General features: G+C 33.6%; 1 protein-coding gene across 1 annotated transcript in view; it reads left to right on the top strand.

Annotated features, from left to right (window-relative positions):
- The window catches only part of LOC113500440, a 38,721-nt gene extending 24,750 nt beyond the window's left edge, over nucleotides 1–13,971 (top strand). Inside the window, exons 2-3 of the mRNA XM_026881242.1 lie at nucleotides 10,976–11,100; nucleotides 11,525–13,971. Of these exons, the coding sequence (XP_026737043.1) occupies nucleotides 10,976–11,100; nucleotides 11,525–11,528 (129 nt within the window). The 3' untranslated portion in view covers nucleotides 11,529–13,971. The remainder of the gene's footprint in view (nucleotides 1–10,975; nucleotides 11,101–11,524) is intronic.
- The last annotated feature ends 2,619 nt before the right edge of the window (nucleotides 13,972–16,590 follow it).

The following is a 16,590-nucleotide window of genomic DNA, read 5'->3' as shown; positions in this document are numbered from 1 at the left end:
AAAATCAAATATCACAACCGCTATTCTACTTTTAATAATACTAATGATAGATAATTATAATCTACATGTTTTAAAGAGCAAGGCAAAACCACGTTTGGAATACAGCCTACAATACAACGACCGTTAAAAGGTTCTATTAGCAGTTCTCAGGCCTCTTGCCGTTGTTCCGGTTTTACTTAATACGAGGCACAGAGACCGGTTACCATAGACACGTCATAAGACTTCCGAATTCTTCCGTTAGGCCTTCGACCATAGATTGTAGAGTTTGAGATGTAACCTTTTTGGGTTTTTGTTTGTGGTAGGTGTATTATAACGTGTTTTGCCCAAACCTTGACATATTTGAAATACTTTCTTAGATCTTCGTTTTCTTTAAAGTAAAGTGAAAAGGCTCATTTTTGTTTTTTTTTAATATTAACCCTTTAAAAACTATCTTTTTAAAAATAAATGTTGTGTTAAATATTTTCCTAAACTATTAGTTTTTATTTTCGTGTGATTTGTTTTAAATATCTGCCATATTTGCTTTTTATACACTATCCGCCTGCAATATCTTCTTAAAACGAATTCCCTAATCGATTATAAATACTTTTCTTTAAAAATACGGCTATACTCATAAAACATCAAGCATGCTGTTCATTATAACATACATATATGTCTCGTTTATATACAACACTGGCCACTTAATTACTCAAGATTTACAACTTATAATTTAAGTTTAAAATGTAAAAAGTGATAAAAAATATCAATGGTACAAATTATAATATGGCTGGTTACCGGTGTTGTCGAGAGAGGCACAGTAAAGTTTATTGCAAAAAGGTTTATTTCTAAACGTGTTTATTAAAGAATGTAATCTGTTAGAGGTTAACGTATTTTTTTTACAATATCTAAGGCTTAATTAATTTATGTAATTCAAAAATTGAACAATAATCTTCTACTGTAAATACTATAAGTTGCTTTTTCGTCTCAAATAGGTAAAAATATGTCTTTAGATTTGTACACAATAGCCTTAATTTACTAATGCGAAGGTATTTCTTACGATTCGCAAATGTATTAGACGTAAGTTCACGTATGACTTGTGAATCTAGGCTTCGTTACGAGGGTGGAATGGCGGTATACATTCCCGTGGTCTCAGATACAAGGGAAGGGTGAAGCACTCCGATGGTATTAGCCGGTAAGAGATTCTCCGGATTCCCTAGGGCGGAGAAAGTACATGAGGATGAATCCGGGTAAAAAGGGCAAACTTCTCCGAATTACTCAGGGCGGAGAAAGTACAGGAGTATTCATCCGGGTAAAATGAGTAGTGACGAGTACAATGTTAACCTTCTGTTTTTGTTGTTGCCATGGTTACTAACTAGTAGTTACGAAACCAAATGATTACGTTATTTTAACTTTACATTATTATGGTGGTTCGTAAATTATGTTTTATTTTATAAGTTAGCGGTGTTAACGCAATCTTGCTTACTTTCTTATTTATTTTTAAAGAGACTTCAATTGTAATTTTAATAAACTACTATTTACGGAGATAATGTTAGTTTTGCTACGAAACACAGCAATATTTGTAAAGCGTCTATAAATTAATGAGATAAAAGTAATATAGACAACTAAATCAACGAAAAACTATGTTACTTTGCTGCGATCCCTTCTAATCAATTCATGTTGTTATGTATGCAATCTTTTGTATTCTTTTATAAAATTAATAACAGCGTGCTGTGCTGTGAACTTTGTTGTGCCGTTTCTTCTGCTTAGTAAGATCTCTTAGGAAACTTTGAAGGGTGGCCGATACAGGGTGCTATCTATCATTATGTATTTTGGCGTTCAAAAAGTGCTACTTTCTAGCCTGACTTGAATAAGTGTATTTTAATTTTGGATTAATTACCAAATTTTATTAATAGGGTAAGATAAAATTGGAATCATTAATCAGTTACACGGCTTTTTTTAATTTTACCAATAAAAGCTGTTATCCAAGGTTCATTAATTTATTTTTTATATAAGAGATAGAAAGACAAACTAATGTTATTAAATAATTATATGTAAATTTATCAAATCGATCAGTCCTTTCAATTTAAAAACCGGTCTTTTGTAGCACAGACTATAGACATAAATTATTGGCTGAATGTTCCTCACAGGTGGGCTTTTGAAACATTAATATAATATGGCTGAGTTTCATTCAATATTTAAACATAAGTTTTTTTTTATAACTTCTCTCGTTTGTCTTCTTTAAAAAAGAAAACGTAATGTTGGAAAAACTAAGTCGTAAATAGTATGTAATCATGTAGGCTTTTTTATTTCTTATATATAGAGTTAAGTTTTACCATTATTATAAGGGATGTTTTATAGTTTGTTTGAGAGCGCAAATATATCAGATTTTTTTAAAAAAAACTTACGTTTTGACAACGTAACTGTCAGAAGAGTCACATGATTTTAACATAAAAAACGACTCATTAATAAAAATAGTTCCTTTGAAAATTAAGTATTAAAACTTCGATTTTATGACCTTTTTGTTGATCTCAGTCCGTCGTGATGAAATAATGAGGTTATGGTGTCAGTGCGGTGGTTTATGGTGATCTACCGGTAGTTGGCCCTAAGCCCTGTCAGTGACCCATCGACTCTTGACCCTAAACACTGATAAACAAGTCTTTGATGCTGTCATTACATAATGCAGATGAAACGATGGTCTAATCAAGAAATCAGCAATTCCGCAGGAGAACACGGCTAATTAGAGTCGGTATATTTTAAAACAGATAGTTACACATTAAAATATTCTTAGAAACTACCTACTATAAAAAAAATATATGCCTATATGAATAACATGCATAAATAATTTAAATTTACTTACGTAAAATAATTTATCCGTAAATGTCATTTTGTGTCGATATTTGGGCGTGACTATCGAATGTCAATCGGCCATTGACCTCGGTTTTGGCGGGAGAAACTCGACGGACCAGCTTTTTTTTCTTTACATTTTACTTTCTCGTGGCACACAAGTTTCGGAGGCTGCCAATGCCGTATCGAGAATGAAATAAGGAAACCAAACGAAACGTGTAAATTTGATTTGTCTCAGTACCGAGTTACGAGCATTGTTAACGATTTCAATGAATTATGTTTTCGAATTTTATCGAATGTTTTTTTTTATATAGTTTCTTGATTTGTGATTGCTGTCATTTTGACAGCTTATTTTTTTTCAAACTGTTTCCGAACGAACGAAATGATTGTGATAAAACAAAAATGAATAAATAAATTTAAATTGAAACGTTTTAAAATCGTTTTTCGTCATAATGTCTTGTAGTTTTGACAGTTTATTCCTATCATACATATCTTTTACAACATTCACAAACATTAACTTCATGTTTTTTTTATAGCAAAGGAAATTCTTGTCTTCCTCATTTCTGTTATTAAAAATAATATCTCCAGACATAATAAATGAGTCTGTAGTTAAGTTAACTCTCTCCGTATCAAGTGTTACTTGATACACGTAATAATGTCCACATAGCAATGATTGGTCAATGATAAACTGGTAAAAGTTACGTGTAATATATCTTGACACTTTCTTTTTTAGCAAAGCAATAGAAATGACGGATGTTATGTTGGTATGTATACTTAGGTGCTTATATCAAATAAACGAATAGAAAATTTAAAATTTTCTGTCTACCTACTTTTGTAAGACTGAGTAGGTACGTACCAAGGTAACATAAAATTGAGAGAAGATTGCAATTATAAAAAAGTCACTGAGTATTCTAAATTTAAATTTAAAGTGACGTTGGTTTTTTTAATGGCGGACAATCTGTTTTCGTTTTGATCATAGTTAACGCAGTAGTAATATTACGTAACACTGCAATACTTAATTTTTCTTTTTAAACAAAAGATCAAAATAAATACAAATTTTAAATAATGTAAGGTATATCATTTAAATTAATATATCTTATACGGCGTAGGGTAGATTGCTAGCTGCAACAATAGGGTAGAAAGTGCTTGTAACAACAAAAATAAACTTGCAGACAAAAAAATATCTAATCATCGGTACTTACGTATATATAATACTTACATACTTCAGTCAAGTATATCATAAATATAGAAAAACGACTAAAACAAAAACTATAAGCTGTGCAAGCCTCTTTAATCACGACGCTAAATAGGTGTCATCTTTTTGCACGCGACTGAACAACCGATCATCAATCAAATTGCATCATTATTGTCTAAATTTCTCTATTTACGTATATTATGAGTCATCAGTCTAGCTAGACTCAGAATGTCTAGGTCATCGTTGGTTCCGTATAAAAAACCGGGGCATTGTTTCATCGCAGTAAAACGAAAAACAGGTTTTAATATAATCGTGTTGCGTCTTCTGTGATACATATGTTTACAAGAATAGAACAGAAACGAGGGTTTTAAAGTTTTTAATTTTAAGTTTTTGACCTAATCACCCACAGCGAGATGTAGCTGTTAACATCGTTCTAGAATAAATTTAGATTTCATAATTTAATTACTATTAATTTCATTCATTTATTTAAATCAGAAGTATCAATACCAACGTATCAAAATTTGAATATTCTCATAAATCATAATTAATCTACATATACTTGAATGGTAATATGTTGTCTCATTGTAGTGTAAAAAAGCTCAATTTGACTTATATTATAGCGATTTTAGCCGTCTTCAAAATTACGTATTTTGCACTAGAAGTAGAATTTGCCATAATGTGCATATAAAATGTTAATAATTTCATCTCTAAATGCCAAATCCATGCATCAATAATTGAAAATTAAGTTACACTCCTTCATTCATTCATCAGACACTTTGGTGACTGAATGATTGAATGCATTTAATGAGACCAACAAGCCAGCTGATTGTGTGAAAGCTATAACCTTGAACGGGCGTACCGTCGCGACGTGAATGGACTAGCGCGACCTACAAAAGTCACTGTCGAATTGTCTATAGGCCGTAGCGGTGAATATAATCTGTGCATAATAATGTGACACAAATCACGTATGACTTTGACAGCTCAAATATTATAACAGTATCTCTGAGTATTGGGATTTAAATAAATTATGATCACATTTTTTAGAAGTATAATTTCGTGTGCCGTTGTGTTTTTTACCGTTTTCGCACAGACCTTGGTCCTTTGGTCTTTAATTACACATAGCAAGTATAGTGGTCAAATAAATTGATAAATGTACTTATATTACATGAATTATAAATTCGTTTAATATGTTATATCCCGTTGCAAGGAAAAGGCTATTCCTTTTTCCTTCCAAATACCTCGTCTTTAGCAAATTTTTTGCCACGTAAGCCCCGCATTTTCGGCAAGGTCCGTAACAAGAGTTTTTCCGGGGACGACCTCGCCGACGATGTCGTCCTTCTATCGTCCATTACATTATAACAGTAGTGTATCAAAAGGCTTATAATTATGAATACTTACCTGTCTACTCTATCCTGGATACTTTTTGGAGTTGGTACACCAAAGGGAAAAAACGTTTTATTTTAAGGTATTTTCTAAAGTTTGTCTGCCGGTAGGATAGCGAAAGAATACTTTCGTAAATATTTATCCATCCGGCACTGCACTAGCAGGAAAGGCAGGTATGTTGCGACATGTCTTGAGTCCGAGACGAGTGCGTGACATACACACATACAGCGAGTCGTGCTGCATTCATTGACATTACAATTAAAATGGCGGCGTTAAATAGGCGCGACTCGGTAATACTAATCATAGGCACGCGATTATTTCTCCTGATGTTCCATGTTATAGTTTTTTTGGGCTAAGCTATAAGTTTGGTTAATTTTAAAAGGCCTATCCTGAACGAAAAGGAATGTTGAGGCTATTTTAAACGGCCTATTGTTAATATTGTAGCCATAAATTTAAAAATATAATCCTATCGGCCAGTATCGCGTGGGTGTTTGCTTGTTGCCTCAGTTCACCTTTTTAGGGCCAACCTTGGCATTCAGTCAAACCGTTCTAAATATTTCATCGGTTCATTTCCTTATAGGATTAAACTAAAGCCTTTGTTATAGAGAGTTACAAATATTTCTGCGAAATCCATTTGGAGTTTTGAATTTTAATTGAAGAACACACTTAACTAACAACTTTTAGTGCGGGCACCGAACAAAATACTAAATTCATAACCAGATTCATCTTATATCAGATCAGGCTGGGCCTTTTATTATTTCTTTCTTGAAACTACTCCCACATATTTAAATTCTTGTGTCGAGCGGGTCCCACAAAACTTCAAGTTACATGCACAAAGATACTCAGACTCAGTACACGCAATCGTAGATCATAGAATAGCGTGTCCTACGCGGCTAAATAAATATCTAACACCAATATAATTCCTCTTAAATTGCAACAGCTGGCAATGTAGTCAACATTCTTGATAATAGTTGGCAGGTCTCGATATCTCTATTGTCCATGACTCCGGTATGCGAAGGCCTGATATAATAACACCTATTACCACGGGAGCTCAGTCAAAACCTCTTTGCGTAATTATGTGATCCTTCCGAGGTTTCTTTTGAATCTGGAATGTTTTAGACAGGTTTTCAAATAGTGTGGTCTGACTGGCTGGTATATAAATGTGAATTTATTTTTCACTTCTTTATATGACTGGCTTTTTTATACTAATTTATGATTATTATGTAGTATAAGTTTCATGGTTTTTCTTTAAGCGACATGAATAATTTTTCGCAAGCCTTATGTTGTAATTTAGAATTGCCAAAATTGCTTAGCACTATGGTTAAACGACAGTTTCGCCTGAAGGACATAAGAATGCTTTTACTTTGTTATTATATTAACTGTCGTGTTGGATATCAGATTCATAACCATTCATTTAAATAACATAATATAAAAAGTACAGTAAAGAAGTATGAGCAAAATATTAACAGGTAAAATCACTAAATAGAATCCCACACCAACCTCACCAATACCAATGACAGCCGGCATTACAAGAAAAATAAATCAAAACAACACTCTACGGGTAACTGCTAGTAATTCCAAGTCAATTTGCGAAGGAAGTGCGTTATTCCCACGGTGCAGTGCAAGCGTTGTTCTTTAATATCGAGTGGTTGCGCTGCGCTTGCTCTGACCTTGGAGATGGCTAGAAAACAAGTGACGTACATAAACGTAATTTGATCCACTGCCCGGTTTCCGATTAAACTGACACAATTTTGCTATTCTATATTGCAGTACAATGCTATGTTATGACAAGAAATGTAGCTGATCTGAAGTTCGGCTAAAATCACTATCACAAATATTTTTCGAGACAAGTTCAAAAGCAATATTTGTTTTTTTAAGTTTTCTTTCGAATTCTTTCTTATTTCTAGAACCAAACGTTTATCATCTTACAATGCTTATAAAAAGTATAAAGTGTAACTCTGCAATGTTTTCGATTCTGTACGCAGCCAAACCCAATGTTCGTGATGTAAACATTTTGTCTTTTCTCTTTTCGTTTCAATTGCATATTTGGCTTAAAAAAATAGAATATACTTCATAATATACTTTTTGCACACCACACGAAAATATAATAAAAATGTATAAATAATAATAAATATAAATATGAGATTTTACACAATTTTGATACCAAAACTAAACATAAATGCAGGGTTATCCCTGATGCATGGATTATATCAATCCGTTTCTTCTCCGCATACAAAAGCCTGTTCAATAGCCAGTACTAGGCAGATATAATAACATTTATAGTTCTGTCACGTCATAAGCGGAAACGTGCCTCTCGTGGTCACGCTCAATCATATTTCTTTTAATGTTTTAGCTAAGTCACTTCCTCTTACGTCCGAAGTGTGAACATTGCATATTATTTGCCTGAAATGCAGTTTTTGTAATTGCTTCGCTTAGAGTATTTCTGTTCATATCATTATCGTTCTTATAATTTTGGGAAATGTTCATTTTTGGACTTCCGTTTCAAAGGGTAAAAATCTTCCTTTTAATCCTGAATCTTCCAGAATCCCTTTAATAAGGTTTTGCTGATTGTCACTAGGCTATATCATTTATTATTCCTTTACCTATTTGTGCGGAACCATCAGTTTGGTGCATGGACTCACACTTGTACGATATTTAAGTAATTCTTGTGTTAGTCAGTCTTGGGCTTTCCGTCCCTTCAACGATTGACTAAAATGTATGAAAAGCAACCGCACAAAAGAAAGAAATCCACAAATTAACATGCTTTTCGAAACACGGAGGAACTCACTCCTCCTCCGACTCAGTCCAGTGTAGCTTAACCTGTGATCGATCAACTAATGCCGTTACAGCTTAGTCACGAAATAATTTAACTATCAACTTTAAGTCAAATGAGTTCGTATATTGCAACCGGCATTGCGCGTCTCACTTTCCACGGCCAGCTATGCAAACTCCGTCTATTTGCCTCGCGCATGCGCTGTGTGCTAATCGTCTGCGTACGCGCATTTATATGTACGGTCATCCGATGTACTCGCTGCATATTTAAAGTTGCACTTTGTATTGGGGACACTGGATTCTTTTGTTGGTTAGGTTTTGTTTTATCTAAAATATCGATTCTAGTCTCAAGATAGTCATTGTAAGAATGATTGTTTTTTCTAGTTTAAGGCGAACAGAAGTTTAAATGCCAGTAGAATTTACATTATTCTTGCATTTCGTTTTCTACGACTGGATTTTATTTGGTTACTTCTTACTTTATAGATACTAGTTCTGTCATTTTATGCTGTACTCGCATACATACCTAAATAATAATGTTTAAGAAAAATTGAATATTTTATTTCAAAAGAGTAAGATATGGAGTTTCTTGCTGATTCTTCTCCATACGAATGACATTTTCGGACCGCCTCGTAGGCTCATTATTGTTAACTTTTCAAAAAGACTGTATTTTTTATTTTAAAATAGTAACTTATGGAGCTTTTTGTCGGTCTTTCTCCTGAGGAATGACATTTTGGGACCGCCTAACTAAAAAAAGAATGGTACAGTTATTTTTCAAAATCCAGCTATTGTTTCTAAGTAATTTCCGAGTTCGTAATTATATTTTTTACAGTCTTACAATAGAAGCACCACACAACTACCACTATACTCGCATACTCTTACTAGCTACGCCTACATATCGCGAGTGGTTATCAAACTTAGAGCCTGGCTGTTTCTAGGTTACCCGTAACAACCAATATGGCCGCCTTAACGGTGTACCACCATAACAATGTTATGGTGTGTGCTGTGAACTTATATTTAGTATGAACGAATCCACTTAGTTTGTCGCGTAAGTTCTAGTGTTGGCTATTACGCGTTTACATTTTTAATCGATTTCAAAAAGAACGAGGTTCTCAATTAATCGGTTTCGTTTCATTTGGTTGATGTACATTATATATTATGCATATTTAAATCGCCTGTAATTCTTGAAAAGATTCAGGTGGATGTATTTGCATTACGGTAATTAATTACAGTTTTTAATAAGTGATAATTGCTTAGTTATTTGAACCTTTGACTCGATAGTATAACTGTCATACCGCTAGGCTATCACAGCTATAAAACTGTTCTGATCACATTTACTTGCCATTTCTAGTTTCCGTGATACAGAGAAGTAAGTAAAAACGTGCATTTGCCGCGTTAATCACACATATCTAGCGATCATAATGATTTACATTGTCACAGCGTAGGCGTGAATTACACGTTTAACGCCAACATTCCGATAACAAAGTTTTTCTCCAAACACGTACCACCAATTACACTTGACATCTCTGAAGTTAGTCATTACAAAGCTAACGGAGTTTAAACCGAAGAGATGGCGGACTTCAGACGGGTCTCGTTACGATGGGTGTTCTGTACTTGCAGTTGTATTGTCGCCAAGTCACTTTCTTTTGTTTTTAAAAGGCCACTGTTCAGTTTTTTACTGTTTGGTCGTTAAATGTTTCTTGTAGAGTTTTTTAGTTTGCCGATAATATTGGTGGAATTCAACCAGGAAATGATAGTGGGTTTTCTATGGTTAGTAGAAACGATAACTGAGGGATTTTTCTCGTATCTATGTTAGCTAACCCATAAGTCAATTAAGTAGCGAAAATGATACCTGTAAACCTAGTAACATACAGTGTAACGGTACAATGGTGGTCTTTTCGCTAATAGCGATATCTTCCAGGCAACCTTCGGATGGACAGGAATGATAGAAATATAGAGGAAGGCGACTTGTGCCCTCTCTAAACTACCTAGATATATTAATTATTGATTTATTACATACATATTTATATGCATACTTACTAGTGAGAAAGCTACTTTTGTGATAGAAAAAGTACTTCACTTTTTTTAACTTGGTGACTGACTGAGCCTTTCTTACAGAGCCCTCTATGTAAAGTTATTAAAAAATTTACTGTCTTAAAAGAATTATATGTTGCTGAATGTACAACGATAAAATTTCGCAATACATTTTATAGTAACTATTAGTTAGATTCATTTTGTGCGTGAGTGATCCCACGTGCCTATAAGGAAGCGATAGCTATTGCTAGGCTATTGCGTTATGATTGTTGCGCAACGTGTTACATCGCTACGCTATTCGATATCTAATAGTTGCGGGTGACATGTTAAAGCCCGTATTAATTTACACGGAGTTGCGGCTTTTGTTGTTACGATAACCTTGGCCCTTGTTTACTATAATGGTGTTATCTTTGAGGGATAGACGACGTCGCGTTTTGCACTGCTGTTGAATATTATGTTTTGTTTCCAAGTTGCATTTTGTTTTTACTTAAAAAAAAGCCATTGTTTTCTTCAATATGATTGATTGAACTTTTTTTTCTTCTTGATACTGCTGCACTAAGGAATTTATTCCTGCCAGATCACATGTCCTCATATTTTAAGCAAGGATCGAACCCGCAACACAGTTTGCTTTGAGTGGTGGCTTTAACCACTCGGTTATCCGTGCAGTCAATATCTATCAATCTGCCATAATTTTTCAGTTTCACTGCAGGACAACGACCCATATTCAAAAGATCAAAATTCCTCATATACTTATGGTGTATCTGATGGTTCCAGGTGGAGTCAGGTCGCGAGGAGTTGAAGAAGGAGCGCGAGATCATGCAACTGGTGGCGGGGCTGCAGCTCGGGGAGGACGAGCGCCGGGAGCTGCCTCACGTCATGCGGCAGAGACACGCTCCTAGGTAACGAGCATTATATGTGGCCTGTTGGTGGAGACCCTGACTGCTATACCGTAGGTCGTGGGTTCGATTCCCACCCAGGAAAAAGATTTTGTGATAGGCACGATAATTTGTTGTGTTTTGGTGTATTTTTCTATATTATGTTATGTATTTAGAAATATTAGTATGTTTAAAAGTTGTTGGCTGTTGATGCTTATATGCCGCTTCAATCGGCTTCCTCTTTTAAAGCCCTCGTTAGGAGTGACATTGATTTTACGAAGTATTAGACTACTACAGATTTCTAGATTTCAAATATAGCTATTGCTATCAAGTCAAAAAAGATGTAAGAAAAATGCCGACAGTTTTGTAGGCTGTTTATTATTCCAATTCCTTTTTACATTAATTAACATTAACAACATTATTTTAACATCTCTATTAAACATTCCAGATAACACAACGCCATCGGTTAGGCGCCATCTGCCGGCTGAACTGAAGCGGCGCATCATCGGAGCCCACAGCATACCTCGATACGAAGTAAACGAAGACAACCAAATATGACGTCACTGGACACATCGCACTTTGCATTTGCAATTCGTCTGCACAAGCAAAACGAATTCGGAAAGTGTGATTCGTCCCTTTTGTACACGTAGAAGTCGCTTTCTGATTCAATCCTGCATTCGTATTCATGTAAATTGCTATAAGTGTACTATACACTCGTTAGTCGTACATTGCTAGGTTGCTCACAATTATGAGTAACGATTGCAATACAAATGCAGCAATGAATATCATACGGTGACGAAACCATCGTGTGCGAGCCGTTAAACAACCCAAAAATTTAAACTGCGAACGCAACACATAAAAGCGATCGTGGAATCGAATCGAGGTTCGATTTAAATCGATTTGTCACGAACGTTCTCAGCTTGTATCCGATAATCGATAAATTACTTTAGAAATCCGTACCTACGCAGCTACGTCAAACAGGGTACCTGGTACCTGAGAAACTGTAATTTAATTATTTCTAGTAATTAAATATCGATTGAAATCGGAGTTTATGAAAATCGATTAGAGCAAATGATTGCATGAGTTCTTTATGTTACGAACTACGAGATTGGGATTTAATTGTATCTAATAAGAATATTAAGGTTATGTTGTTTATATAATTTGTATATTTCAATTTTAATATGTTTAGTGGGCAAAAATACGTTTTATAATAATTTTATTTAACATACATTCCAAAATAAAAAAAATAACTGCTGATTTTGTTATATTTCTTCACTGGTTAGGTCTGTTTAGATTTCACTTTTAATTGAGAAAGGTAGCAATTTCTGGGCTAGATATAAAAGTTAAAAATTGATATAAACTTCTTGTGGCAAAGATTTTTTTCAAATACAATTTTCTATACATTTTCAATTTAGAGGGAGTCATCGAATACATCTTTCTCTTTTTAATGAAAATATTTCAATCAAATTTGAATGTTACAGAAATCACGGATTTCGTGACTGTTATACATAATGTACACGCAGACAACTCGATAAGAATCGTGCTTCACCAATATAATCAATTTCATGTAAATTGTAACCACCTGAGATATATATAACCTATTTTCTGTAATTTTATTTCTATGTTTATTTAAACATTACCAATATTTGTGTAATTTATGTATCTAAGAAGTAAACTTTCAAATTCCAGTTGGAATTATTGAATTTCCTAAAGTTTTTCAGTACTCAAGTAAATTTTAATTTATTTTTATATTATTTGATCGATTTGTTTTATTTGATTACTTTGCTTTTATTTATTTGTCTAGTTGTTTCATTTTCAAACTCGTGCTGAAATTCTTTAGACTTTGTATTGCGGATTTGATCCTTGTGCCACATATGACACTTAGACTCAGACCATATATTAGTATATCACACGAATACCACGGAGATGGAACCTGCGACACGTCGCGAGTATAGCTTTGGCGTGGTGACCAATAGCACTCGACTATCCGTGTAGTCCATTCAGTCAGTTTATAGCAGAAATAGGTTATTATAAAAAGTATTATTGCCCGTTAGTATTAGCACTATGTAGTCATTTATATACCTATTTAATTGTGCCTTAATATCGAGAAAATGATTAAGTTAGAGTATCATTGAGACGAGTCAGTATCCTGTATTATCATAATATGTACGAAGATAAAAAAAAATATATAATTCAAATAATATTTATAATTTGGAAATGGTTATTTTTTAATTGGGTTTTTGTTTACATTGTTACTGCAGTTTATGGTGTATGTTTCAGACATAGTTTTAATGAGGGGTCTACCTATTAAAACTTTTTTCAAACATGTGGAAAAGAGACCACCGTTTATTGCTGTCTCGTTCATTTCAGAAGATCATTGTAGACCCAAGAATGATTGTACTGTCAAAGAGAAAATGTATGTTATAAAGATATCTGTATTCCTTATTGTGCAAGAAAAATAAAAGTTTTTTTTTAATGTTATGTCTGACTTGCTAATGTTTTAATTATAGACGACATTAATAAATATATATGTATCAACTTTTTATAGACATGGCTTCTGTAAAGAAGATCTTTAAGTAGCTGAATATTTGTATAAGCTTTCTACATTTTAAAATGTAAGTGCGTCAAAGCGAGACAGAGCTACATGCATTATTGCACCATCTTGCTTCAACAAGGCATCAAGCCTTCTTTAATAGCATAGTAGTATCAATGGTGGAGTTGATAAAGATTACAGAAGCCATGTTTAAAAAAAACACTAAATGTACCTTATTATACAGTTTGAATGTTTGATAAAACGTGTGTACAAAACAAAAATATTAGTCATATAGATGGAAATAATATAGTTGGTATGTATAAAGTAGGAAGAGGAAACACTGGTTGTCGAAGGCATTGAAAGCGTCCTGAAAATTTGTTAACATGCCAGTCACCGTCAAAAGTGGTTAAATTAAGTTTTTTTTTAAGGAATCCGTAATGAATCGTATAAAAAGCTGCCACAAGCCAAAACTATTAAAAGCTGCATTGAAATTGAAAGACATCGCAAATGCCAGACTCTTAAAACTACTGATTTAAAGAATTTGGTTCAAAGTAGGAAATAGTCTGATATCGAAGTCCATGTCTTCCACAACTTTACTAAAACTTCAAAAATGATCTACAAAGTCCTTTTGAACCTAAATTACGCGGTGACTGGCCTATAAAATATAATAAGTTTTTAGGATGATTTTATAATTATTTAGTGAACTATACTATTCACAGATTTAACATGTAACAAGCATTTGTTATATTTACAACGATATTATTTTATTTTATTTACTTACTTGAAAAATATGTCAATGAATTTAAAGGTTTTTCGACAAAACTTAAAATCAATAATTTTATTAGAATTTAAATATCATAAAAAAGGGAGATTGTAAATAGATTTTTATGATTTTCTGCGAGAATATTTCATCATCATATTTTAGGCTATGGGTGCCATTAAAGAATTTATCATTTTTAGTTTATTTTTTTATTATAAATGTTCGATGGGCATAATATCGTCTGCATTGAACACTGACGTGACCTGTTTACAACGTTTTTTTTAATGATTTTAAACAAAAGTCTTTTTGCTTCAAATCATTCGACATTTGAATACTTTATACTGAGGTTTCATGTATTCCTTTTTCAATTTGATTTTTAAAACTTTGCCATAAAGAAGCGAGAGGCTGCCTAGCGCGCTTTCTCGCTTCCACCATTGCAATGGCAATTTCAACCTTAAACGCTTATACAAAAAGAAGGTTTTTGTATAAAATCATCTTCGAAATATATCCAAAAACAGGTTACGTCGTAAATATGATGTTTTAAAATATATTTTATCGAAACTCAATGCAAAGGATTGAAAATTGTACAATATCTTGTAGATACGCGCTAATTATTCTATTTGTTTATATTGTATGGTATATTTTTCAACGAACAGACAACGATGTATCTTTATTATAGTTATTCAATTAAATGTAGTCTGTAATATATAGAGGCGAATTTTATTTCTGTACCCAGTGCCTAATTACCGTAGTTTTTTGATATAAACCTCATCGCTTTTGGCCAATTCATGCTTCTTAGGGTTTTGTTCCGAAAGAGCACGAAAGAAAAAAATCTCATTACCAAGGCTCAGCTTTCTGTTCGTCTACTACCAGGCTCTATCTCAGAAACCGTGACAGTTGAATTTTGATAGGTTAACCTTTTACAACAATTCCTCTACTGCTACTGACAACATTTAAAGGGACATTATGCAAGCCCCATTAAAATGTTGCACCTACTAATAATATTAAAACAAACAAGCCTCTTAATTGTTGTGCCACAAAAATTCTAGTAACATGCACATATCATCCCTAATCATAATCAATCATTCTAACATCTAAGGCGTTCAACCATTTCCTTTTTGAATCAGAATCTCTCTCTCTAATAATCAGAAAGATAACTTATATACATATCTTTCTCCAGCTACTAATGCCATCTATAGTAACAATACAGGTTTAAAACCTACATAAGTGAAGTCATCGATGCACGTTGCAAATTATTATAAGAGAAAGTTAAACGTGCTTGAGCAGTATCCAACTTCTGCACAAAGTTTTTATACTTGTGATATAGATGGCGTTACTTACGCGATACTATTATTGCTTTCATAGTTGAAAGTTAGTTAAGATTTCAAACTAGGCTGACTGAAAACGTAACTAACATACAACTAACTAAACAAACTAACTGAAATCCGGATTTTTAATTGCCCATAGATTTGTATAAACCACTACGGGCTTCGGTGCGAGGTGATTCAAACTTTACGTGGGGTCGGTACCTATGTGACTCATAAAATCCTGGATTCATAAAGTATATCAACATTTAAATTGCTTTTCAAGAGCTTGCAGTAATTATAGATTAAAAAAACATTCTGTTAATATTAATTGATGTAACGGTTTTCTCACGCGTATTTATCGGGGTAGCCCGACTAGTTTCGGACCCAACCGGAGTCCTTAATCTTAAGCTGATGCGGCGGGATCGGCGGAGTCAGCTCATGATTAAGGACAATGATCGGTTAGGGTAATGAATCAATCTCACGATAGTTATTATTTCTGTTAATAGTTGTCATACGCAGACAGCTGGCGCCAAAGTATTTCTTATTTTATATACCAGATACTTGACAAGCAGGACACTACTGCCTACCATGGCAGAATGCAAGCGTGATGATATAACGTAACATAGAGCATTGTGGTTGAATGAGATGTTATAACTAATAATGCCTTGCGGTAGAATTTCTCGCTTAGTTGCGTTCTTTGAACCTAAGTCATTCAAAACATACCATTGTAAGGAGAAATATGAAAGAGAGACCGAAATAAGCTAGTACTTACTTTTTCAAATTATTCTGTTTAGTCAATTAACTAAGCTCTTTGTTATTGCACTTAAATCCAAATAACACAGTGAAAAAATTATAACTCAGTCAGGACTCGAACCTGCGACTTCTGGCTCTTTGCTTTATCAAACAAGCTAAAA

This window comes from Trichoplusia ni, chromosome 1, assembly GCF_003590095.1.
Source record: "Trichoplusia ni isolate ovarian cell line Hi5 chromosome 1, tn1, whole genome shotgun sequence".
Lineage (NCBI taxonomy): Eukaryota > Metazoa > Arthropoda > Insecta > Lepidoptera > Noctuidae > Trichoplusia > Trichoplusia ni.
This window is presented reverse-complemented; position numbering and strand designations above follow the sequence as displayed.